This window comes from Bacillus rossius, chromosome 2 (assembly GCF_032445375.1).
Source record: "Bacillus rossius redtenbacheri isolate Brsri chromosome 2, Brsri_v3, whole genome shotgun sequence".
Lineage (NCBI taxonomy): Eukaryota > Metazoa > Arthropoda > Insecta > Phasmatodea > Bacillidae > Bacillus > Bacillus rossius.
In genome coordinates, this window is record NC_086331.1 from 133974866 (window position 1) to 134001179 (window position 26314).

At 47.3% G+C, this 26314-nt stretch overlaps 1 protein-coding gene across 1 annotated transcript in view; it reads left to right on the plus strand.

Annotated features, from left to right (window-relative positions):
* Positions 1-26314, plus strand: part of LOC134529003 (collagen alpha-1(I) chain-like) — a 181417-nt gene that overhangs the window by 84015 nt on the left and 71088 nt on the right. The window contains exon 3 of the mRNA XM_063362670.1: positions 5474-5679. Within this exon, the coding sequence (XP_063218740.1) occupies positions 5474-5679 (206 nt within the window). The remainder of the gene's footprint in view (positions 1-5473; positions 5680-26314) is intronic.

Consider the following 26314-nt stretch of genomic DNA (forward strand, 5'->3'; position numbering starts at 1 on the left):
GTTCTACACCCACAGTGTGAAAATATTGCGTACAATACATATGCAAACGTCTAGTAATTTCACATTTCAGTAGAGTTCCTTTTTTAATAAAAAAAAAGTACATTTTGTTGGATTTTAAACTTATGTTTCCAGGAAACAAAATTTTACAATAGGTTTCTGTAAAAATACACGAATGTAATAATTTTATTTTAATTACTACATTTGAATGTATATAAGAGTGTTTATGTGAAATAGCACATACAAGTGTTAAGTAACGCTCTATTTTATTGTCGCTACACTGTAGTCGTATGTACACACTTACTTCATTGTAAAGGGGCATACAATTTGTCACAGTAAAATTACCACGACCAAGGAATTGAAAAAAATAAATTCATTTTACAATTAATACTGAAGAAAATCTATTTAATAAAATAAGTTTGAAAAAGTTGCATTCCCATTTCTTTGTGAAAGTTTTTGTGAACGATGACGTGAGGTTTAGATGCTTGTCTAATAAACAGAAGGTTGGGGTTCGATCCTTCGTTAGGTAACACTATGATTATAGAAAGCGATTACTTGATTATTAAAAGATGATCAAATTTAGAAAAATGTCTGAAGTGCAAATTGTTAAATAATAGCTATAAGCTACAAAATGGTAATTTCTAGGAAGTAGTACAAATTAGTAATATACATCGGTTTGTACTGTGGCAGGGGGAAGCGTCCTGATTGTGATTGTCAACGACACCTTGGATTGTGACGTCACGGCGGCCATCTTAGATGACCTTGACCTTGGCCGCCATTTTGGATTCTAGAAGATTAGACTTTTCGTTACGGTTGTCAGATTTTATTCTAGAACATTGCACTTTTCGTTACGGCCGCCATCTTGGATGAAAATGACGTCACCTTTGTACATTTCGATACGGCTGCCACCTTGAAATTCCGTAAATATTGAACTAGAAATCAGGGAAAAATGATAAAATTTATAAAAACTACATTAATTAATTTTTTATAATGAAATTTACAAACAGGCATTGGTTGGAATCTGGCGAGGTCGTTCGATTGAAAACGACGACAGATCCTTCCTCCACACAAGCCACCGGCAGACTCACCTTCCACCACTAATGCCAAGATAGGTATTATGTCAGATAGGTATTATAGCAGTTCCCAAAACGTCGCTTGTTTCTGTTTTGGAAAACTAATGTGTTTGCTTCGTCTATACGTTTTGTTGTGTTTTTGTTTCGTTTCAACTGTTGTGCTGAATTTTTTGGGGTTAAATTCATCATTTGTGTTTTTTTTTTTCGTTCTCTTAGTCCATTTTTCTTTCTTTTTCTTTGTTTGTTGACCATATTCCTGTCATGGAATATTATGTGGTGTCCTGTTGACAACAGCAATTTTTGCTTAATTTGTGTTTTTTGTATTTTGGTTTTTTTGTAGTTTTCTTCTACAGACATACATGTGCTTAGCAATGGCTAGGGACACCTGTATTTCGCGAATACATTTCGTGTCAAGGTATTTCACAAACTACTGTAGCTCTTCTCCTGTGGTTATTGGCTGAGGTCGGTGAGAGGTGTCGTCCCGCTCTTGACGGGGCCAATGAGAATGTGGTCACCGTACTGCTGCACCCTCACAATTTGCCATGACTCTTAGAAAAAGCTACAGTGTTTTGTGAAATACCTTGACATGAAATGAAATCGCGAAATACAGGTGTCCATAGCAATGGCGTATGTCCAAAAGTTTACATTTAAGTCATTATGTCAGCCAGTATGATGTCATGCCAGCCATCTAGTTTTCGACTGCTGGAAGCTGCCATCTTGGATCCAACATGTTGTTTTCGTATGAAATACAATAATGACTTGTTTTACTTGCATTATACAAAATTGAGAAATAAATTAGATTTTGGATTTCCAAAGGGGCAGTTTTATTCCTCGAAATATAATTTCTAACTAATACAACTACCTTTTTTGATTTAGCTTCCAAATATACTTCCTTTTTTGATTGTGCTTACAAATGTGCTTTTTTTTATTTTGCTTCGTTTTCGCTGATTAAGCTTACGATTGCGCTTCCCATTTTTTTTTTTCGCTTCCGAATTTAAGTCCTTTTTTCATTATACTTCTAATTGTGAATCCTTTTAAGATAGATTTTTTCTGTTTCTTCTTCCTTTTTATTAATTGGAGATTGTTAAGTCTGTACTCAGGACATGATTGGTCCCGTTGTTCGTTGATGCCTGTTTAGAATATTCGTCAAGTATCGTCAAAAAACAACTCTTGGTTCGTAAAAGGTTTGGCCTATGCGCATAACTTTGTAAAATGTTCGCCTGGTATCGAAAAAAAAGAGGGTTCCATGGTTAAACTCCGTTTGTCCAGTATAAAGATATGTTGCTTTAAAATATTCGTGGCTAGGTTTATTTTATGGCATATGTCCTGGGCCTCCGTGTTAGATCACAAGCACTAAATAATTTCTTTCGGGGCTCAAATGTTACTTAAAAGGTTATTGTTCCATTTGTGATACTCTGAAGCGATTGCATTATGCACTGGGATGGCGAGCCGGCCGGCAAGCAAAGGCATGGTGTTTCGAGCCTCCTAGCGTCTCCCCCTCTCCTAGCGACTCCCCCTCTCCTAGCGTGTCTCCCCTTTCCTAGCGTCTCCCCCTCTCCTAGCGTCTCCCCCCTCTCCAAGCGTCTCCCCCTCTCCTAGCGACTCCCCCTCTCCTAGCGTCTCCCCCTCTCCTAGCGTCTCTCCCTCTCTCCTAGCGTCTCTCCCTCTCTCCTAGCGTCTCCACCTCTCCTAGCGTATCCCCCCTCTCCTAGCGTGTCTCCCCTCTCCTAGCATCTCCCCCTCTCCTAGCGTCTCCCTCTCTCCTAGCGTCTCCACCTCTCCTAGCGTATCCCCCCTCTCCTAGCGTGTCTCCCCTCTCCTAGCGTCTCCCCCTCTCCTAGCGTCTCTCCACCTCTCCTAGCGTATCCCCCTCTCCTAGCGTCTCTCCACCTCTCCTAGCGTCTCCCCCCTCTCCTAGCGTCTCTCCCCCTCTCCTAGCGTCTCTCCCTCTCTCCTAGTGTCTCCCCCTTACCTAGCGTCTCCCCCTCTCCTAGCGTCTCTCCCCTCTCCTAGCATCTCTCCACCTCTCCTAGCGTATCCCCCCTCTCCTAGCGTCTCTCCACCTCTCCTAGCGTCTCTCCACCTCTCCTAGCGTATCCCCCCTCTCCTAGCGTCTCTCCAACTCTCCTAGTGTCTCCCCCTTACCTAGCGTCTCCCCCTCTCCTAGCGTCTCTCCCCTCTCCTAGCATCTCTCCACCTCTCCAAGCATATACTCCTCTCCTAGCGTCTCTCCCCTCTCCTAGCGTCTCTACCCCTCTCCTAGCGTCTCCCCCCTCTCCATGTGTCTCCCCCCACTCCTAGCGTCTCCCCCCTCTCCTAGCATCTCCCCCTCTCCTAGCTTCTATCCCCCTCTCCTAGCTTCTATCCCCCCTCTCCTAGCGTCTCCCCCTCTCCTAGCTTCTATCCCCCTCTCCTAGCGTCTCCCCTTCTCCTAGCGTCTCTCCCCTCTCCTAGCGTCTCTACCCCTCTCCTAGCGTCTCCCCCTCTCCTAGTGTATCCCCCCTCTCCTTGTGTCTCCCCCCACTCCTAGCATCTCCCCCCTCTCCTAGCGTCTCCCCCTCTCCTAGCTTCTATCCCCCCTCTCCTAGCTTCTATCCCCCCTCTCCTAGCGTCTCCCTCTCTCCTAGCTTCTATCCCCCCTCTCCTAGCGTCTCCCCCCTCTCCTAGCGGCTCTGAGTCTTTCTGCAGGCGTCGGCAGGTAGGTCACTCTCTCGGCTTCCTCCAGGCTCTGTCTCTGGCCCTGTGTGGCTAACACGCTTCACTAGTCGCATGTGAACACTTTCAACTTCACGTGTATTGGAAGCTATTTTCTATGCAAGGAAAAATAAAACACAAAGTCGGTCCTATGCCTGAGGTGGGCATCAAACGCATGACCTTTCCCACATGAGCGACTAACACTTGGTGTGTGCTAACTCCTTCCTTTTCCTCTGTACCGCTGTTTCATGTCATACTGATATATTTTAGTTATTGTGTCCCATATAACATATAATTAATCAATTAAATTAACTTTGTACTGCAGGTTATCTAACCGCAGATTGGAATAAATTGAATCAATCATGATTTTAATAAGTGATTTTATTGATGCTTTTTGGAAATTTTCTTAATTTATTTTAAATACTTATAGAAAATCAATATGGCAGCCAAGATCGCCGAAAATATAAGGGATGTCAAGGTAATAATTACTAATGAACTCTAGCGGGCAAAATTAATCTGGTACAGCGACAGTGCCCTCTAGCAGATGTAAAATAATATGTCGGTTACAAGATGGCGGCCTCCAGAAGACGAAAACAATATAGCCGCTATAATGGCATACTAGCTGAGGTAATATCTGCCTTGGCATAAGGGTGGGGGATCAGTCTGATATCTGCCACCATACGGGGAGAAAGACTATTTTTTTTGGCAAATGCTGCATTCGAACCCAGAACTTTTTTATAAATGTTATGATCAAAATGTAAAAAGGTTTACTTATAAATTTTAAAATTTTACCCGGTTTTCTAGCTAAATAAAAAAGTTTTTTTTTTTAAGTTGGGCCGTAATGATAGTTCAACGATGACCTCATACACATCCAAGATGGTGGCAGAGTACAAGGTCAAAGCTCCGCACCAGAGACTTATTGGAAGCTTGTAAATGGTGAATTTAAGCATCAACGGACACATTTCAAGCCACTGGCATTTTTTTTGGGGAATAAAAGAGGAAATTTTCCTTCAAAATGGGAATATTTCTCTCAAATAGGGACATTTTAATTTTATCTAATTATATTGAGATTTTTTGGCAGAAGGCAGCGGCTGTGCGCAGGGCATCTCGCCCAGTGACCTGGTGCGCAAGGCGCGCGACAAGGTGTTCCATCTGAACTGCTTCACGTGCATGGTGTGCCGCAGCAGAGGTGCTCAGGCTCTGACCTGGTGTGTGTGTGTGCAGGCGGTACGGCACCAAGTGCGGCGGCTGTGCGCAGGGCATCTCGCCCAGCGACCTGGTGCGCAAGGCGCGCGACAAGGTGTTCCACATGAACTGCTTCACGTGCATGGTGTGCCGCAGCAGAGGTGCTCAGGCTCTGACCTGGTGTGTGTGTGTGCAGGCGGTACGGCACCAAGTGCGGCGGCTGTGCGCAGGGCATCTCGCCCAGCGACCTGGTGCGCAAGGCGCGCGACAAGGTGTTCCACCTGAACTGCTTCACGTGCATGGTGTGCCGCAGCAGAGGTGCTCAGGCTCTGACCTGGTGTGTGTGTGTGTGTGTGTGTGTGTGCAGGCGGTACGGCACCAAGTGCGGCGGCTGTGCGCAGGGCATCTCGCCCAGCGACCTGGTGCGCAAGGCGCGCGACAAGGTGTTCCACATGAACTGCTTCACGTGCATGGTGTGCCGCAGCAGAGGTGCTCAGGCTCTGACCTGGTGTGTGTGTGTGCAGGCGGTACGGCACCAAGTGCGGCGGCTGTGCGCAGGGCATCTCGCCCAGCGACCTGGTGCGCAAGGCGCGCGACAAGGTGTTCCACCTGAACTGCTTCACGTGCATGGTGTGCCGCAAGCAGCTGTCTACAGGCGAGGAACTCTACGTGCTCGACGACAACAAGTTCATCTGCAAGGAAGACTACATCTCGGGGAAGACACACCAAGGTAGGGCGTCACCCACTAACCTCAGTACAAGCTCCGGGGATGAGTGTTTGTCACGGTAATGCAATTAGGCGTAGTGCGAAGGGACTTGTTTGTAATTTTACGGTAGACTTCTAACCGCTGAAATACGGACTTGGCGTTCATGTTTAAGTCATGCCCGGATGTAGGGATTGACCGCATCACCGTCATCACATGAAAGTGACACGGTAGCGAAAACTGCTACCAGGGATCTTGAGACGCAAATGTGAATTTTTGCAGCAAAATATTTGTTCTATTCAACGTTCATTTGATGTTCAATTTCAAAGGGACTACACTAATCAGAACACTTTAGTCTTTCTAAAGCTGTTGCCCCCGGATAGGAGAAACAAGGGAGTTAGCTAGAGCAACACAAGAAAACTATGTTGTGTAACACGATTTATTAACATGAAATAATGAAATAAAAACAATCATGTTTATACGACACACTCTAGTTGTCTTGGGAGCATTAGTTTTTGGTCTTCAACTTGACCCGCTTGAATACACCAGCTGGCTGCCAACGCAAAAATAAGGCATGTGTTAGTAATTACAATAATACATAAAATGCTAGCATAATTAATTATTACTCTTCAAAGAAGACTTGGAAATATTTTAAAGTTCCTTTGCTCGCTTTACACTATGAAACAAATAAACAAGAGCTAGTCACAATGTATGCACCATAATTAGGAACAAGTTGGTTATAATCAAAATTTTATACACAACTATTAACAAAGGAAAAAAATTGGTAGTCTGTATACTCGGTTTACGGGCGATAGTTTAACGTGACAACGTCATAAAATACATTGATGAAATGATTGCATACTTTTATGAATAAAATTGAATCATTTTTTGAGTTATCACTATTTCGTATGGATACAAAGAAGGAGTGAAATGAAATCTACAATTTAATTGATAAATTTACTTTTATTTGCACTCATTAATTCAAATATGTTTATTACTTTAACGAAGGGATTATTTTAACTATAACTTTTATAAACGTTTGCTATTTAACTTCTTCCAATCTGTGTTATTGTGTTAAGGATAGGACGATGATAGGAAAAGTAGGAAACGAATGGGAGTGTTTCAAGTTTAATGTGCGTCGAAAAAGTCAAATCGATGGTTGTTCCAATCGAGTGGAAGAGAGATAGATGCGGCGCAAGCGTACAATGAGCGTAACGGGACAACGCGTAACGGGACAATGTGCGTAACGGGACAATGAGTCATCCTTTTTCGTGCGTGCAGCCGGCGTTCATCGATTTATTAGACGTTGTAAGGGCAAAAATACAAGATAATTTTATGGTTGTGATTATGCACACGTTATCTTACAAAATATTTTACGTTATATCGTAAGTCCAAGCCTGCCTCGTGGCTTACAACAGACCCCTGGTGCTACAAGGAGGTCCAATACGGCCGGACACTCCCTCAACACTCGGTGGGTCACCCTGTCCCGGGCTTCGCTCGCCGAGTCATCACTGCAGGCAGCACCGGCCATCCAGGCCCTGCTTACCTAGCGACGCAGTGGATGGACTTCGCTGGTGCAAGTTGTCCAGGAACCTGAAGTTCGCCTGACGACCGCGCAGAGAGGTGCGAAGGACAGGCCACGAACCCCCTTGGCCGGACTGTCATGCTGTCCGCACCTGGCACAAACATTCTAGTGTCTCGTAACTTCCAAACAATAACTAGCTCGTGGATTGGCTCTGGACCGAGTGAACACCCCTACTTGATGTAACTGTCAAATCTGGTGTACAAAAGTCTAAGTCGGCAATAGTCACTCACTGCCTCGGCACGCCTGCCGCTGTCTAACCACACTGTTTACATGACGTCACGTACATGCAGTTGCCCGTACCATTGCCCACTCGTAATTGCTCTGCAGTTCCGCGAGTAACTAAATACGAGTGTTTAGACACGTCTGGTCTTGTCCGACTCTGTCTCGGACTCGCTGTTGCCTAGTGCCCTCCTCCGCAACTGCTCCAACGAGTCTCTCGGTCGCCACACGGTTGACACTTTACTCGTTGTTGGTCGCCGACGATCTCAAATTGCTCCGACATTACTCCACGCGAATTGTGCTAAGTCGACTGACGACAAAAAATTACTTAGTCCAGCTTACCCTTCGCAGAGCCTAAGTCCAATACCGGTGTTCGTAGTTCATCCGGGCAGAGTGACGGTCTACTTCTCGGTGGTCAGGCCAGGCGGCGGCAGGTCTAGAGGGTTTATATAGCCCTCGGGCTGTCTTCCCCTCTGTTCTCCGACCTTCTAGAACCTCGTGGTTACTCCTACTTCAGTCTGGATGGCAGGAGGGGAGGAGGTCATGTGACGCATCACGTGACCACTCCCCAGTCACGTGGTTACCCCCTCCACTGCGCGGCTCTGGGTGGGGGGCGCGCGCACTTTTTTAAGAGGTGCGCCTGTGGGGTTGGACACCCGCCACACAAGTACGTAGCACTGGTGACAATCCCTTCAGGGGCAAGTCTCTTCTCTCGTGGGACTCGAAGCCACCACAACAAAGCGAACCGATATTGATTTTTGGCGGTGCCATCCAACAATTTTTTTTCCAGTTTTGTTAAACCTGTTTGACGTTGTCTGAGTCTGTGTGTTGCCGCTCACAATTCATTCCTTCTCTTTTTTATGTTATCGGTTTAACCCACATAGCTAGCCAATGTCCTCGGTTTTTATAAATCTTTAAACTTACATTTATATGAAACATTTTTCACGAATCATAATGAGGAGGATATTTATCTAATATTTTTTGAGAATAAATGAGGATTTGATTTATTTGAATAAACGGACATGTAAAGTTCAGTTATAAACAAATCAACTGCTAAAATAACTGGTTTAACATGCAGTCATCGTTGTTCGATGTCACAATTTATTAGCATTTTAAGAATACGCTCGTGGGAGGCGAGGGCTCGACGTGCCTGGGGAGTCCGCGTGGAGTGGCGTGAATAATCACCGTTTTTTCTGGATGCTTCTAACGTAAGGTCGGCCCGGGATGACGCGACACATCACAACAACTCCAGTAGGTTCCAGAAAGACTGCCAAGGGTGTAAAAGAGGCGACGCCGGCATCCTTGGCAGTTCCATCAGGCGAGATGAGTGAAATGCCGGCAAGTGGCGCGACGCGGAGTTACGGGACCATGCAAGTGCGACTGAGTGGCGCGAGACTGTGTGAGGACAGGCGCGAGGTAAGGCGCGAACCACTATCGAGCCTAGCTCCAGTGAGGAGTTTGAACTGTGGACTGGACAGATACTTAGTGATTTGTGAACCGACATTAAGTGTGGTGATTTAATTAGTGATGAAAATATTAGTGGAAAATAAAACTGTATTAAATTTATTGGGCTATCCTTACGAACCAGTTTTCCCCACTCGTAACGATACTATACCTATATCCATTAGACCTGATTTACCAAGATTATCAGCAAAACACTTAAAGCATCTCTTACACACATGATTATTATGGTTATGTTTTGTAACCCGGAGTCTTACATGTCAGGAAAAACATTTTACGTAACAGAAGTGTAAATAATTGTTTTCGTCTGTCAAATGCAACAGAATAACATTTTCTTTTCTTTCTTGTTTGAACACAACTTATTATTAGCATTAGGTAAGTTTAAACACATTACCTGATGCTTATGGATTGTTTTTCTGTAAAATCATATCAAATATATTGGTGGTGGGTAGTCTAGCTCACTAGAGTCGGAACAGGTGAAGAGGTGTCCAGAATCTACGTAATAAATCCGCAAGCCGTGACATTAACATCAACTGCCTCGGGCACAGTCCTGACCTTCGTGGTAGACATAGGATCAATGTCAATCACAGATATGTCCAAGCAACAAGCACAGAAGATCTAATAGATGAAACCGCACTGGTTCAGTGAAGCAGTCTCTGGCCTCTCCCTTCCTCCAGGAAGAGCGTAAATCCTCAAGTGTGCGGCGCTCCAAGGGCTGGCGTGTCAGTAATGAGCAGTGGCCCCTACCATGAAGGCAACCCCCCCCCCCCCCTTGCAGCGCCAAGCGCACAAATTACATGCTATCGATCGCACAAATAACCAGCTATGCTAAGCTTTTAAGTGAAAATGTCTTCCGCCTCACAGCGGGAGAAAAATTAAGATTACAGAAAAAACTTCAACCTGCAAAAAAAGTGGTGAAAAAAAAGAGGCAGCGATGTGGAGATATTTAGTGCAAAATATGCCATCTTCTCTCTCTCTCTCTAGCTCTCTCCTCCTATCTCTTCCCTCCCACTGTTCAATCAATTAAAACAAGAATTTGTATAAAAGTCTATATTTAAGTAAATAATTGTCCGCGAATTTCTACACGGTTCGCATTCTTAGTCAAACACACAAAACAATTATATATAGTGTTTTAAAACTGAATTGCTTGTAAAAACACATTTCACAGTAAAAGAATGATGTATATGGCTGCCATCCACGGAAAAATTGAACAATCATTACATTGAATACTTATAATACCGTAAAACATTTTGAAAAGGAAATATCCTATTCGGGAACAAGTCAGAAGTTTCTGAAACCAGATCGCAGGCCGATCATACCCGTTTTCTTGCTGACATGCCTACCAGTTACAGACTTAGAAACGCAATCGCAATTTGATATTTTAAAATGCCTACCGATCAGAGCTTGCTATTCTCAATACAACAGGCATAAAGAGAGAACAAATTCACCGTATAAATTAACACACCTCTACACTAGATAGCCAACCTATGCATCTATTTTAAAACATGTACACGATATATAACAGTTTAATACACAATCAATCAAACAACCCAATCTATAGCCCATTCTAAAAATAAGTATATTAAAAAATTTAGTGCATGTACTTATGTGCGCGAGTTAGAAGTTACTTATTGAGTGTCTCGTGTGTGCGGAACTCACAGCGAATGCTGCCCGAGAACACGCAAGCTTTCCAGGAATATAAAAATATATAAAAGTTTCGTATTGTAGACATGATATTTGATTTAAATCATATGATACAGACTTGAATGCAAATCCATAACTCCCAACACAGTGAGAATTCACCTAAACATAAATATAAACATAAAGACACAAAAAAATACACCTCTGTGTCAAACTTCAAACTTTATCACGAAAAACTGTCATTAGGTTTCAAACATTAATAGTTTCTACCTTAACCAACATCAAATGTTAAATAAACGAAAAATATCATATCCAAATTACCCTTAAACTATTATGTGTACTACCATTCTCGCCTGTAACAATACGCTGAACATTAGTTGGAAAACTCTATTTATTTTACATATAATATTCGAAATCCAAATATTCAGTTTCGGTATGTACCGTGAATTATTAAAAATATTTGATTGGTTTAAAGTGATATTCTGAACTCTGGCGACTTTTAACATAAAAGTAGCACATATGCGTTTAATTATGTACAATTCAAATATAGTATGTTTGAGATCTAAATGTAATATTTATACTAGTTGCTTAAATAATAGATATGCCTCTTGATTACTGATGTGTTTGAATGGCTTTTTTCCAAAATGTTTATTCTGAGGTTAAGATGCAGGCTCAGTGGCTTGTATCTAATTTTTTTGCGGAGTCCTATACCGATTTGCGCACTTTTCAAGAAACGACATTTTCGTGGACTTAAATAGGAAATTTTCCGTTAAAACGGAAATTTTCCCCTTCGAAAAAGGGAAATTTTTAAGTCATTTAAAGGATTTTTGAGGAATTTTTTGAACATTTTCCCTATGAATCCCAGATGGCGGCCATTCCGTGCGCTCCGCCCTGGAGATATACTTTACCTTAATGAACGGGATTTATAAAATCGGCTTTAAATAATTTATATTAAATATTAAACAAGTAACACTTAACCACTTTCAAAATTTCAACCTTAAACTTTTTTTTTGCAGCAGAAATCTTATGCAAACGTGACAATATATTTTGTCTATTTCTTTGGTAAGAAAAAGGTTTCGAGATATCAATAACTCTTTGTAAAATGGTAGTATTTCAGCAATACTCTCAAGTTGGCACGAGCAAAGCGGCGGGCTATCAGCGAGTGAAAAAAAATGCGACAGTTGTTTGTTACTCTGATCTGTACGTCAGGGTCTTAACATTTATAAAATTGTGTTTAGATTCTCGTTAAAACGATAAAAAAAATTCACAGACCTATTTTTAATTGCACTTTAAGCATACACATTGAAGCATTTTTCATTTTCATCCAGTACAATAATATAACAACAGAATTTTGTTTATTTTTCTAAAAGACTACTCTGACAACTTATATAACATCACGCATTTTTGTGGAACGCTGCAAATAAAAAACAACGATAATTTAGGGCTTGACTGCATGTTTTCTGATTGACGCACTAGGGTCATTAAGGAATAGAACCGGGGGGGGGGGGGGGGGGGGGGGTTCACAGTGGGCCACGTTTGGGCTAGCTGTGCCGTAACAATAGTAAAAAAAAATACTGATTTTTTTTTTAAAAAGGGCTTTGTGTATAGATTGAAGGAAAATTATGTAGTTTAAAACATTAACAATTAAAAAGTTTTACAAGGAAACATATTGAAATTATTTTTTTAAATCTTTCAGAAGTTGTATTAATTATTTTGTATTAATGCACTAAACGGCACAGTTTCCTCTCGACCACAGACACATTCAGGTCCAGTAAGCGCCGCCGAGGGGGCTGGCAGCACGCGGGTAGCGCGCCGGGCGCCGACAGCCTGGCGGCTCTACCTGGCGAGGCGCGGCGGCAGTCTTGCCTCACGGCGGGGCGCCCCCCTGCCCGAGGGGTTACAAATCAGCGCAGCGGGACCTCTGACCTTCTCCGGACCCGCCCGCCGCCGCAGACCCGAACAAAACCCGGGGGAGCCGGCGACCGTTCAACCCGGCCGCCAGAACACGCTGTTTCCACCGCAGGACAGCTGGTGCGGCCACGCGCTCAAGTCCGCGACAACAAGCCAGAAGCTCACTCCTGGGGACCCGTTCGTATCTCCGCCGCAGGACAACTAATGCCGTACATGCGCTCAAGTCCGCGACAACAAGCCAGAAGCTCACTCCTGGGGACCCTTGCGTATCTCCGCCACACGACAACTAATGCCGTACATGCACTCAAGTCCGCGACAACAAGCCAGAAGCTCACTCCTGGGGACCCTTGCGTATCTCCGCCACACGACAACTAATGCCGTACATGCACTCAAGTCCGCGACAACAAGCCAGAAGCTCACTCCTGGGCACCCGTGCGTATCTCCGCCGCAGGACAACTAATGCCGTACATGCGCTCAAGTCCGCGACAACAAGCCAGAAGCTCACTCCTGGGCACCCGTGCGTATCTCCGCCGCAGGACAACTAATGCCGTACATGCGCTCAAGTCCGCGACAACAAGCCAGAAGCTCACTCCTGGGGACCCTTGCGTATCTCCGCCACACGACAACTAATGCCGTACATGCACTCAAGTCCGCGACAACAAGCCAGAAGCTCACTCCTGGGGACCCTGTGCGTATCTCCGCCACACGACAACTAATGCCGTACTTGCGCTCAAGTCCGCGACAACAAGCCAGAAGCTCACTCCTGGGGACCCTGTGCGTATCTCCGCCACACGACAACTAATGCCGTACTTGCGCTCAAGTCCGCGACAACAAGCCAGAAGCTCACTCCTGGGGACCGGTGCGTATCTCCACCGCACGACAACTAATGCCGTACTTGCGCTCAAGTCCGCGACAACAAGCCAGAAGCTCACTCCTGGGCACCCGTGCGTATCTCCGCCGCAGGACAACTAATGCCGTACATGCGCTCAAGTCCGCGACAACAAGCCAGAAGCTCACTCCTGGGGACCCGTGCGTATCTCCGCCACACGACAACTAATGCCGTACATGCGCTCAAGTCCGCGACAACAAGCCAGAAGCTCACTCCTGGGGACCCTGTGAGTATCTCCGCCACACGACAACTAATGCCGTACTTGCGCTCAAGTCCGCGACAACAAGCCAGAAGCTCACTCCTGGGCACCCGTGCGTATCTCCGCCGCAGGACAACTAATGCCGTACTTGCGCTCAAGACCGCGACAACAAGCCAGAAGCTCACTCCTGGGCACCCGTGCGTATCTCCGCCGCAGGACAACTAATGCCGTACATGCGCTCAAGTCCGCGACAACAAGCCAGAAGCTCACTCCTGGGCACCCGTGCGTATCTCCGCCACACGACAACTAATGCCGTACTTGCGCTCAAGTCCGCGACAACAAGCCAGAAGCTCACTCCTGGGCACCCGTGCGTATCTCCGCCACACGACAACTAATGCCGTACTTGCGCTCAAGTCCGCGACAACAAGCCAGAAGCTCACTCCTGGGGACCCTGTGCGTATCTCCGCCACACGACAACTAATGCCGTACTTGCGCTCAAGTCCGCGACAACAAGCCAGAAGCTCACTCCTGGGCACCCGTGCGTATCTCCGCCGCAGGACAACTAATGCCGTACTTGCGCTCAAGTCCGCGACAACAAGCCAGAAGCTCACTCCTGAGGACCCTGTGCGTATCTCCGCCACACGACAACTAATGCCGTACTTGCGCTCAAGTCCGCGACAACAAGCCAGAAGCTCACTCCTGGGGACCCTGTGCGTATCTCCGCCACACGACAACTAATGCCGTACTTGCGCTCAAGTCCGCGACAACAAGCCAGAAGCTCACTCCTGGGCACCCGTGCGTATCTCCGCCACACGACAACTAATGCCGTACTTGCGCTCAAGTCCGCGACAACAAGCCAGAAGCTCACTCCTGGGCACCCGTGCGTATCTCCGCCGCAGGACAACTAATGCCGTACTTGCGCTCAAGTCCGAGACAACAAGCCAGAAGCTCACTCCTGGGCACCCGTGCGTATCTCCGCCGCAGGACAACTAATGCCGTACTTGCGCTCAAGTCCGCGACAACAAGCCAGAAGCTCACTCCTGGGCACCCGTGCGTATCTCCGCCGCACGACAACTAATGCCGTACTTGCGCTCAAGTCCGCGACAACAAGCCAGAAGCTCACTCCTGGGCACCCGTGAATATCTCCGGCGCAGGACAACTAATGCCGTACTTGCGCTCAAGTCCGCGACAACAAGCCAGAAGCTCACTCGTGGGGACCCGTGCGTATCTCCGCCACACGACAACTAATGCCGTACTTGCGCTCAAGTCCGCGACAACAAGCCAGAAGCCCACTCTTGGGCACCCGTGCGTATCTCCGCCGCAGGACAACTAATGCCGTACTTGCGCTCAAGTCCGCGACAACAAGCCAGAAGCTCACTCCTGGGGACCCTGTGCGTATCTCCGCCACACGACAACTAATGCCGTACTTGCGCTCAAGTCCGCGACAGCAAGCCAGAAGCTCACTCCTGGGGACCCTGTGCGTATCTCCGCCACACGACAACTAATGCCGTACTTGCGCTCAAGTCCGCGACAACAAGCCAGAAGCTCACTCCTGGACACCCGTGCGTATCTCCGCCACACGACAACTAATGCCGTACTTGCGCTCAAGTCCGCGACAACAAGCCAGAAGCTCACTCCTGGGCACCCGTGCGTATCTCCGCCGCAGGACAACTAATGCCGTACTTGCGCTCAAGTCCGCGACAACAAGCCAGAAGCTCACTCCTGGGCACCCGTGCGTATCTCCGCCACACGACAACTAATGCCGTACTTGCGCTCAAGTCCGCGACAACAAGCCAGAAGCTCACTCCTGGGCACCCGTGCGTATCTCGGCCGCAGGACAACTAATGCCGTACTTGCGCTCAAGTCCGCGACAACAAGCCAGAAGCTCACTCCTGGGCACCCGTGCGTATCTCCGCCGCAGGACAACTAATGCCGTACTTGCGCTCAAGTCCGCGACAACAAGCCAGAAGCTCACTCCTGGGCACCCGTGCGTATCTCCGCCGCACGACAACTAATGCCGTACTTGCGCTCAAGTCCGCGACAACAAGCCAGAAGCTCACTCCTCGGCACCCGTGCGTATCTCCGCCGCAGGACAACTAATGCCATACTTGCGCTCAAGTCCGCGACAACAAGCCAGAAGCTCACTCCTGGGCACCCGTGCGTATCTCCGCCGCAGGACAACTAATGCCGTACTTGCGCTCAAGTCCGCGACAACAAGCCAGAAGCTCACTCCTGGGCACCCGTGCGTATCTCCGCCGCAGGACAACTAATGCCGTACTTGTGCTCAAGTCCGCGACAACAAGCCAGAAGCTCACTCCTGGGCACCCGTGCGTATCTCCGCCGCACGACAACTAATGCCGTACTTGCGCTCAAGTCCGCGACAACAAGCCAGAAGCTCACTCCTGGGCACCCGTGCGTATCTCCGCCACACGACAACTAATGCCGTACTTGTGCTCAAGTCCGCGACAACAAGCCAGAAGCTCACTCCTGGGCACCCGTGCGTATCTCCGCCGCACGACAACTAATGCCGTACTTGCGCTCAAGTCCGCGACAACAAGCCAGAAGCTCACTCCTGGGCACCCGTGCGTATCTCCGCCGCACGACAACTAATGCCGTACTTGCGCTCAAGTCCGCGACAACAAGCCAGAAGCTCACTCCTGGGCACCCGTGCGTATCTCCGCCGCACGACAACTAATGCCGTACTTGCGCTCAAGTCCGCGACAACAAGCCAGAAGCTCACTCCTGGGCACCCGTGCGTATCTCCGCCACACGACAACTAATGCCGTACTTGCGCTCAAGTCCGCGACAACAAGCCAGAAGCTCACTCCTGGGCACCCGTGCGTATCTCCGCCACACGACAACTAATGCCGTACTTGTGCTCAAGTCCGCGACAACAAGCCAGAAGCTCACTCCTGGGCACCCGTGCGTATCTCCGCCGCACGACAACTAATGCCGTACTTGCGCTCAAGTCCGCGACAACAAGCCAGAAGCTCACTCCTGGGCACCCGTGCGTATCTCCGCCGCACGACAACTAATGCCGTACTTGCGCTCAAGTCCGCGACAACAAGCCAGAAGCTCACTCCTGGGCACCCGTGCGTATCTCCGCCGCACGACAACTAATGCCGTACTTGCGCTCAAGTCCGCGACAACAAGCCAGAAGCTCACTCCTGGGCACCCGTGCGTATCTCCGCCACACGACAACTAATGCCGTACTTGTGCTCAAGTCCGCGACAACAAGCCAGAAGCTCACTCCTGGGCACCCGTGCGTATCTCCGCCGCACGACAACTAATGCCGTACTTGCGCTCAAGTCCGCGACAACAAGCCAGAAGCTCACTCCTGGGCACCCGTGCGTATCTCCGCCGCACGACAACTAATGCCGTACTTGCGCTCAAGTCCGCGACAACAAGCCAGAAGCTCACTCCTGGGCACCCGTGCGTATCTCCGCCGCACGACAACTAATGCCGTACTTGCGCTCAAGTCCGCGACAACAAGCCAGAAGCTCACTCCTGGGCACCCGTGCGTATCTCCGCCGCAGGACAACTAATGCCGTACTTGCGCTCAAGTCCGCGACAACAAGCCAGAAGCTCACTCCTGGGCACCCGTGCGTATCTCCGCCACACAACAACTAATGCCGTACTTGTGCTCATGTCCGCGACAACAAGCCAGAAGCTCACTCCTGGGCACCCGTGCGTATCTCCGCCACACGACAACTAATGCAGTACTTGCGCTCAAGTCCGCGACAACAAGCCAGAAGCTCACTCCTGGGCACCCGTGCGTATCTCCGCCGCACGACAACTAATGCCGTACTTGCGCTTAAGTCCGCGACAACAAGCCAGAAGCTCACTCCTGGGCACCCGTGCGTATCTCCGCCGCAGGACAACTAATGCCGTACTTGCGCTCAAGTCCGCGACAACAAGCCAGAAGCTCACTCCTGGGCACCCGTGCGTATCTCCGCCGCACGACAACTAATGCCGTACTTGCGCTCAAGTCCGCGACAACAAGCCAGAAGCTCACTCCTGGGCACCCGTGCGTATCTCCGCCACACGACAACTAATGCCGTACTTGCGCTCAAGTCCGCGACAACAAGCCAGAAGCTCACTCCTGGGCACCCGTGCGTATCTCCGCCACACGACAACTAATGCCGTACTTGCGCTCAAGTCCGCGACAACAAGCCAGAAGCTCACTCCTGGGCACCCGTGCGTATCTCCGCCGCACGACAACTAATGCCGTACTTGCGCTCAAGTCCGCGACAACAAGCCAGAAGCTCACTCCTGGGCACCCGTGCGTATCTCCGCCACACGACAACTAATGCCGTACTTGCGCTCAAGTCCGCGATAACAAGCCAGAAGCTCACTCCTGGGCACCCGTGCGTATCTCCGCCACACGACAACTAATGCCGTACTTGCGCTCAAGTCCGCGACAACAAGCCAGAAGCTCACTCCTGGGCACCCGTGCGTATCTCCGCCACACGACAACTAATGCCGTACTTGCGCTCAAGTCCGCGACAACAAGCCAGAAGCTCACTCCTGGGCACCCGTGCGTATCTCCGCCGCAGGACAACTAATGCCGTACTTGCGCTCAAGTCCGCGACAACAAGCCAGAAGCTCACTCCTGGGGACCCTGTGCGTATCTCCGCCACACGACAACTAATGCCGTACTTGCGCTCAAGTCCGCGACAACAAGCCAGAAGCTCACTCCTGGGGACCCTGTGCGTATCTCCGCCACACGACAACTAATGCCGTACTTGCGCTCAAGTCCGCGACAACAAGCCAGAAGCTCACTCCTGGGGACCCTGTGCGTATCTCCGCCACACGACAACTAATGCCGTACTTGCGCTCAAGTCCGCGACAACAAGCCAGAAGCTCACTCCTGGGGACCCTGTGAGTATCTCCGCCACACGACAACTAATGCCGTACTTGCGCTCAAGTCCGCGACAACAAGCCAGAAGCTCACTCCTGGGGACCCTGTGAGTATCTCCGCCACACGACAACTAATGCCGTACTTGCGCTCAAGTCCGCGACAACATGACAGACGCTCACTCCTGGGGACCCTGTGAGTATCTCCGCCACACGACAACTAATGCCGTACTTGCGCTCAAGTCCGCGACAACATGACAGACGCTCACTCCTGTGGACCCCGTGCGTATCTCCGAAGACATGAGAGTGTCTTGCAGTTTCTGGGACATCCGCCATTGGAGATTTTGCACTGTTTTTCATGGGAAAGAAACTGAAGATAGCAAACTAAGAAATAAAAATGAAGACATAAATCCACAGAGCATTAAAGTCTAAATAATAAGCTATGAAATTCAAACTTAAAAACTGTATTTTTTCCGAATATTAATGCACACAGTTTAAGATAATATTGTTTCAGACGTTCATATTTTTGATGTCTAAGATTGGCCGTTGAGAAAGAATTGTAAAACGTATTGAATTTTGAGTGTAAACTAAAAGTACATTTATTTATGAGATATATTTTTTCTGACTAAAAAGTCTGATATCTTTAGGAAATTGCTTCATTAAAGTATTGTAAGAAATATAGAAATACTTCATATTTATTACATCACAGCAGAACATAAAAATGAGGTAGATGATGCTTCCGAATAGCACATTGGCACCGTGATAAAGAATAGTCTTTTTTTTCCATTTGGCCTCGAATTCAGGATTGCAAATCAAAAGAAATACGAATTTAACGTAATCGATACCTACTGTGAGTCAAAATTTTTAGGCGTATATTTATTATTTGAACTGGTATTTATTTAACTATAAATTGTTATTATGAAAAAAGAAATTATTTTTAATAATTCATTCTAACCTTTTTAAGCAGATGTTTGACAAATTTTTATAATGTAATTTTTCAAATCGTTCCATGCTTCATTCGAAATGTAATGTCATGTGCTCGATCCCTAAATTATATGAATAACCTTAATAATGATCCTGTTTCCCATTACAAACATATATACTAATGTCGATAAAAAATTTTCTTTGAAATTTAGCTTTTTAAGAAGAATTAATGCCTACTTAGGAATAATTTATCCATATTTAGATAATTTTAATATTATTTCTGGGGATTTTCCTTTTGAATTTTTTTGAAGAAATTAAGTTCAAACTTAATTCTACGGGGAAGTAGCTGAACCAAGAAATTCACCAGAGATAACTGGTGAAAAATATCTGACTTGAGTAAATATAGCACGAAATTAATAAATCAATCAGTCAGTTACTCTTAACATATTTGCAGCAATGCATGAACGAAGTTAACTCTAAAATTGTTGAATGTCTGACCAACGAGGTCTCGTGGAAGATGTGTTGCACCGGTGAAATGTAGAGCTTAAAAAATTACAAATTTATTTATAAGATTTTTTTTAAGTTTTTTGTGTCATAACTGAGATGACATTTATTTTTCTGGATTTATATTTAATATTTAATATTAAATTTAAGGATATTTTACCACATTTGAATGTTAAATAGAGTTTCGAGATTATTCTGGTAGGTTTACTGAAAATCTGTGGGAAAGACGTATGTTATTGGAAGTACTGTATTTTAATGAAATACTCTATGACGCTGTCACCTAGGAATTAACATCACGTTTTCGGCTTAAGACCCCTAGGTGAACATAACGACTTAATAAAAATATAATTTTTATCCTCCAGAATTTTATTATAGTTACGTTGATGGAACTGATAGTACGCGATTACACTGGTACAAAAAGTTAACAATATTTTAGTCTTTTGAAAAGCCTCTGGGAAATGATCCATCCTAAATGTTTATTACATAGTTTTCTCCCACCTTATTGTCCGACGCAACCGTTTAGTTTTCCTGCGAAGCGTTGCAGAATGTTGCGGCCGTTTCAGCTGATGGAGACGTCATCCTCTTGGTCACCCCAATATGACCACCACCATGGATGGACGGCGTCAGCGTAGCCCAATCGGCAGCAACTCCTTCTGCTACAATATTCATAGCCGGGTCACTGAAGAGCCGATCACCCCTTTTCAGGCTTCCTTGTCGACCGGTTATGTTTCTGCTGCCCGAGGGACCCTCGATTGCTGTCCCCTCCAAGTCTCTTAGCCCTTCACTGTGTGCTCGCCGAGACTTCCAGCACATCGCGTAACGTCTACCGCCTGACCACTCCGTCGCTCCTCCGCCGCTCACCACCGCTAGTGGCGCTGCCATCGCCTGGCGCGTGCGCGACTACCAACCACCGCGTCACTTGAGCCCACCTGGCGTCACAGCGGCGCGGCCGTTTAAAACGGAATAACCCGTTTTAGGCTATCCGCACAAGGTCTACGGCGGTAAACGTTTGGTATTCTATTAAGCATGGTCTATTCTACCAGTAAGTAGAAATTCAGTTTCGGACAATTTTTTTCGAGGCCACTTTCTTTATTTTCTGGACTAATAAGACTGCCCAAGTGTTTAGTTTATTGTTTTTTTATAAAGTTAATAGTTTTTCATTGAGCTACAATTTGCATTAAGTGATGGTCAACTAACGATGAGTGTCGAATGTTTCTTTGAATAGTTATGCATGAGCACTAATTAAACCAAGACACTTGTAGCTATAACTTGAATAGTTTGGGACGATCATACGACACAATGATCTATTAAAATCTTTAGTGGTATTGTGTTTTTTTTTTCATGAACGAAAGTTCAGTAAAAAGGACCAGAGAGTTTTTCTTATAATTTTTTGTTCCTTCAGTGATTATGTTATCATGCACAGGAGCCAGACAATTCTGCTTGTTCCAATTTTAAAGGCTTCAGATTAATGTTTGTAGTCCGCAAAACGTTTAAGTTTATTCCCAGTAACATATTCTGAAATGTATTTTGAAAGAAATAATATTGTCTGTGGTTCTATAAAATATTATTCGCAACCTCAAAACAAAGTTTTGATACTGTTATTAGTGGCTTGTCAGACATGACAGTTAAGGGGCCCGCCTCGTCAGAGGTGTATGTGTGTTAGAGGCGGGATGATAAGCGCGACGCTCGCTGGTGCTTCTAGCGCGGTGTCTCCTCTGGACTGGCGCGCAGTCTTCTCCCAGTGCATATGAGCGGTGACCGTAACATTATATGGCCGAGAAATGAAGACAAAGATGTAATGCAAGGCATTTGAGTGTTTTCAATAATCTGTACCGGGCTTTAATTTCTAAGCATTATTTTGAAAACACGCGATTTAAACCTTTTCACTCTCCTTAAAATACAAATAATAAACGAAACACGGAAATAGAACCACTCATCCGCCCGCCACACAGGACAGTCTGTGTAAAATAAACAAGAAAAGCCGCAGCATAGTCAAGATAAGCAGTATGGTTTCTTCTGAAGATCTGCCCATCGTGTGTGTTCCCAGGTAGGCGGGGCAAGATACCCAAGTGACGTCTGTTCACGAAAAGCATTTAAGAACACGCTCAGAATGGTCTATTTCCATATTTCGATTGTTGACTGTACTTACAGATAAATAGTCTAAAACACATGTTTTAAGAATGTTTTTTTAGGCATTAAACAACCGGTACAGATATTTGAATGCAATGAAGGAACTTTCGTTATAGAGAGCTTCCATGAAAGTATGTCCCAGTTTCAATGGGATACTATAAACATTTAATTTAGACTATTTATAAAAAAAATATACGTCGAATTTAAGGTAAACTAACCTAGTTTTTTTACATATGTTCAATAGGTGCACCTTAAGTTATATGGCACACATCCAAACTAAAGTCTTATTCGTTACAAAATTTAGTTAACAAGTCCGGATTAATGGAAGCTTCTACAATTCTGTGTCTCAACCCTGTCAAAACATTAGGTAGCGGCGGAACGTAAAAAACGATCGTTTATATTAATAAATATTTTTAAAGCTAAAATTATTTTTTTTTGCAATGACCAAGGATTGAACCAAAGACAGAAGTTGATCAAATCAACCAATCTATTAAATGGTCATTCTTTATGATTTTTGGAATTTTCCCAGAAATTTTTGTTTGATAATTATTGATTTTCAAGTTGGCTGCCAAGATGGTCAACAATATGATGGACGCTATAGTATTTGACGATCTGTTGATTTACACAACTGCACTCTCGCGTAGCACATTCCAGCAGGCAATAAGTGATATTAAAATGGTGGAATCCAACATGGCTAACGTGATACAACACTCTTTGGAGTTATAGGCCTATATAATACTTGGTAGTAGCAGTAATGGTGGGAGGTCTGTTTGCTGTTAGTCACAATGGGGAAGGATTAATTCAATTTAAATTTGTCGGGTACGAACCGAGGACTCCCGACTCGATGACGTAATGCTTGTTTATTTAAATATCATGAATAAATTTGCTTTTGATAAACTTAAACAAATTACTAAATATGTTTTTTTAAATAATTTATTTTCCATTTTTTTACACTTTGTTAACAATATTCACTTAATTAACCAGGAAATTTAGCACTCACGAAAGCAAGCTTGTATGTGAGTGCATCCAACCACTTCAAATTACATGCGGTATTTTGACGATTGTAAACATTTGTAAATGTATAATATCTGAACAAAAATATATAAAATATAACCTAAGAAACTTTACATTAGTTATATAACGATGAAAGTTAAAAAGAGCAATTTATTAAAATTCAATATTATGTATAAACTAAACACGTATAAATTATAACATTGTTCCATGAATAAAAGAAAATATAATTAAATAAAAATTAGTATTTAAGTAAAGTTAAAGTTATAACAATATATAAAACTTACTTAAATACTAAAGCCATCTCTTCATCAGTTAAATTATGTAGCCAAATATTAACATATTTTTTCATTTGAAAATAATTTTTAGTTTTTAGTTTTGCAGGAAGAATAACAATTTTTGGAAGCAAAAAATTCCAAAAATCTCTGAGATATTGTTTTATGAAATAGAGGGATTTGTAAATTTATATTCTGTCTATGCCGTGTAGGATAGTTATGATCTATATAATTCAACTGATGATCCCTTTGATACATTTGTTCGGTTATCGGAGACAGCGGCCACTATGGCGGACGTGAGGCGGCAAGATGGCGGGGCGTGTAGCCACAGCGGCGGAGCTCAGAGAAGCCAGGCCACTCCGGGCTCAGCAGTGGCCGAGCGACGCGACCTTCAACCCCCCCCCCCCCCCCCCCAGGGCAGTCACGCACTGGGCTCTCCCTCCCAGACAAGCACACTGCTGCAGCCGAGCCACCAGCCACAGCTAGCAACACCACTTCCTTCGACATGAACCGTCTTTAAGATCACACCGGGACAGACATGTCTACACCGTCTTGCCTTAATAATTCCCTGACTGCTCGTCTTCTGAACGCACTCAGTCAGCTCGCTGTCTGGCAGCGCGCGGATTGGTCACGACCGGCGCTCTCGCTCCTTTCCACTCAGAGCAGCTCCCGACGCAGACGTGTGCCGTGAATGTAATTGGTTTAGATCGATCGATTTAAGCCAAAAATAGCGTATTTTGGACATTATTTGCGTGTATAAATGTAAAGTAAGTCCATAAAGAAGTGTCAGCCTCAGTCCGTGCAAGAGCCCGCCGAGAATACAGACCACGCCTGTCGTCGGGAAGAGGAGGCTGTGGACACGCACAGACGTCGAGCGTGGAGCACAGCCTCGCTGTGGCGCTGCGCCAGTGGACACACAGAGTGGTGATAGCTGTGGACACGCACAGACGCCGAGCGTGGAGCACAGCCTCACTGTGGCGCTGCGCCAGTGGACACACAGAGTGGAGATAGCTGTGGACACGCACAGACGCCGAGCGTGGAGCACAGCCTCACTGTGGCGCTGCGCCAGTGGACACACAGAGTGGAGATAGCTGTGGACACGCACAGACGCCGAGCGTGGAGCACAGCCTCACTGTGGCGCTGCGCCAGTGGACACACAGAGTGGAGATAGCTGTGGACACGCACAGACGCCGAGCGTGGAGCACAGCCTCGCTGTGGCGCTGCGCCAGTTGACACACAGAGTGGAGATAGCTGTGGACACGCACAGACGCCGAGCGTGGAGCACAGCCTCACTGTGGCGCTGCGCCAGTGGACACACAGAGTGGAGATAGCTGTGGACACGCACAGACGCCGAGCGTGGAGCACAGCCTCGCTGTGGCGCTGCGCCAGTGGACACACAGAGTGGAGATAGCTGTGGACACGCACAGACGCCGAGCGTGGAGCACAGCCTCACTGTGGCGCTGCGCCAGTGGACACACAGAGTGGAGATAGCTGTGGACACGCACAGACGCCGAGGGCGGAGCACAGCCTCGCCGTGGCGCTGCGCCAGTGGACACACAGAGTGGTGATAGCTGTGGACACGCACAGACGCCGAGGGCGGAGCACAGCCTCGCCGTGGCGCTGCGCCAGTGGACACACAGAGTGGAGATAGCTGTGGACACGCACAGACGCCGAGCGTGGAGCACAGCCTCACTGTGGCGCTGCGCCAGTGGACACACAGAGTGGAGATAGCTGTGGACACGCACAGACGCCGAGCGAGGAGCACAGCCTCACCGTGGCGCTGCGCCAGTGGACACACAGAGTGGAGATAGCTGTGGACACGCACAGACGCCGAGCGTGGAGCACAGCCTCACTGTGGCGCTGCGCCAGTGGACACACAGAGTGGAGATAGCTGTGGACACGCACAGACGCCGAGCGAGGAGCACAGCCTCACCGTGGCGCTGCGCCAGTGGACACACAGAGTGGAGATAGCTGTGGACACGCACAGACGCCATGCGTGGAGCACAGCCTCACTGTGGCGCTGCGCCAGTGGACACACAGAGTGGTGATAGCTGTGGACACGCACAGACGCCGAGGGCGGAGCACAGCCTCGCCGTGGCGCTGCGCCAGTGGACACACAGAGTGGAGATAGCTGTGGACACGCACAGACGCCGAGCGAGGAGCACAGCCTCGCTGTGGCGCTGCGCCAGTGGACACACAGAGTGGAGATAGCTGTGGACACGCACACACGCCGTGCGTGGAACACAGCCTCGCTGTGGCGCTGCGCCAGTGGACACACAGAGTAGAGATAGCTGTGGACACGCACAGATGCCGAGCGTGGAGCACAGCCTCACTGTGGCGCTGCACCAGTGGACACACAGAGTGGAGATAGCTGTGGACACGCACAGACGCCGTGCGTGGAGCACACCCTCGCCGTGGCGCCGCACCAGTGGACACACAGAGTGGAGATAGCTGTGGACACGCACAGACGCCGTGCGTGGAGCACACCCTCGCCGTGGCGCCGCACCAGTGGACACACAGAGTGGAGATAGCTGTGGACACGCACAGACGCCGTGCGTGGAGCACACCATCGCCGTGGCGCCGCACCAGTGGACACACAGAGTGGAGATAGCTGTGGACACGCACAGACGCCGAGCGTGGAGCACAGCCTCACTGTGGCGCCGCACCAGTGGACACACAGAGTGGAGATAGCTGTGGACACGCACAGACGCCGTGCGTGGAGCACACCCTCGCCGTGGCGCTGCGCCAGTGGACACACAGAGTGGAGATAGCTGTGGACACGCACAGACGCCATGCATGGAGCGCACCCTCGCTGTGGTGCTGCGCCAGTGGACACACAGAGTGGTGATAGCTGTGGACACGCACAGACGCCGAGCGTGGAGCACAGCCTCGCTGTGGCGCTGCGCCAGTGGACACACAGAGTGGTGATAGCTGTGGACACGCACAGACGCCGTGCGTGGAGCACACCCTCGCTGTGGCGCTGCGCCAGTGGACACACAGAGTGGAGATAGCTGTGGACACGCACAGACGCCGAGCGTGGAGCACAGCCTCGCTGT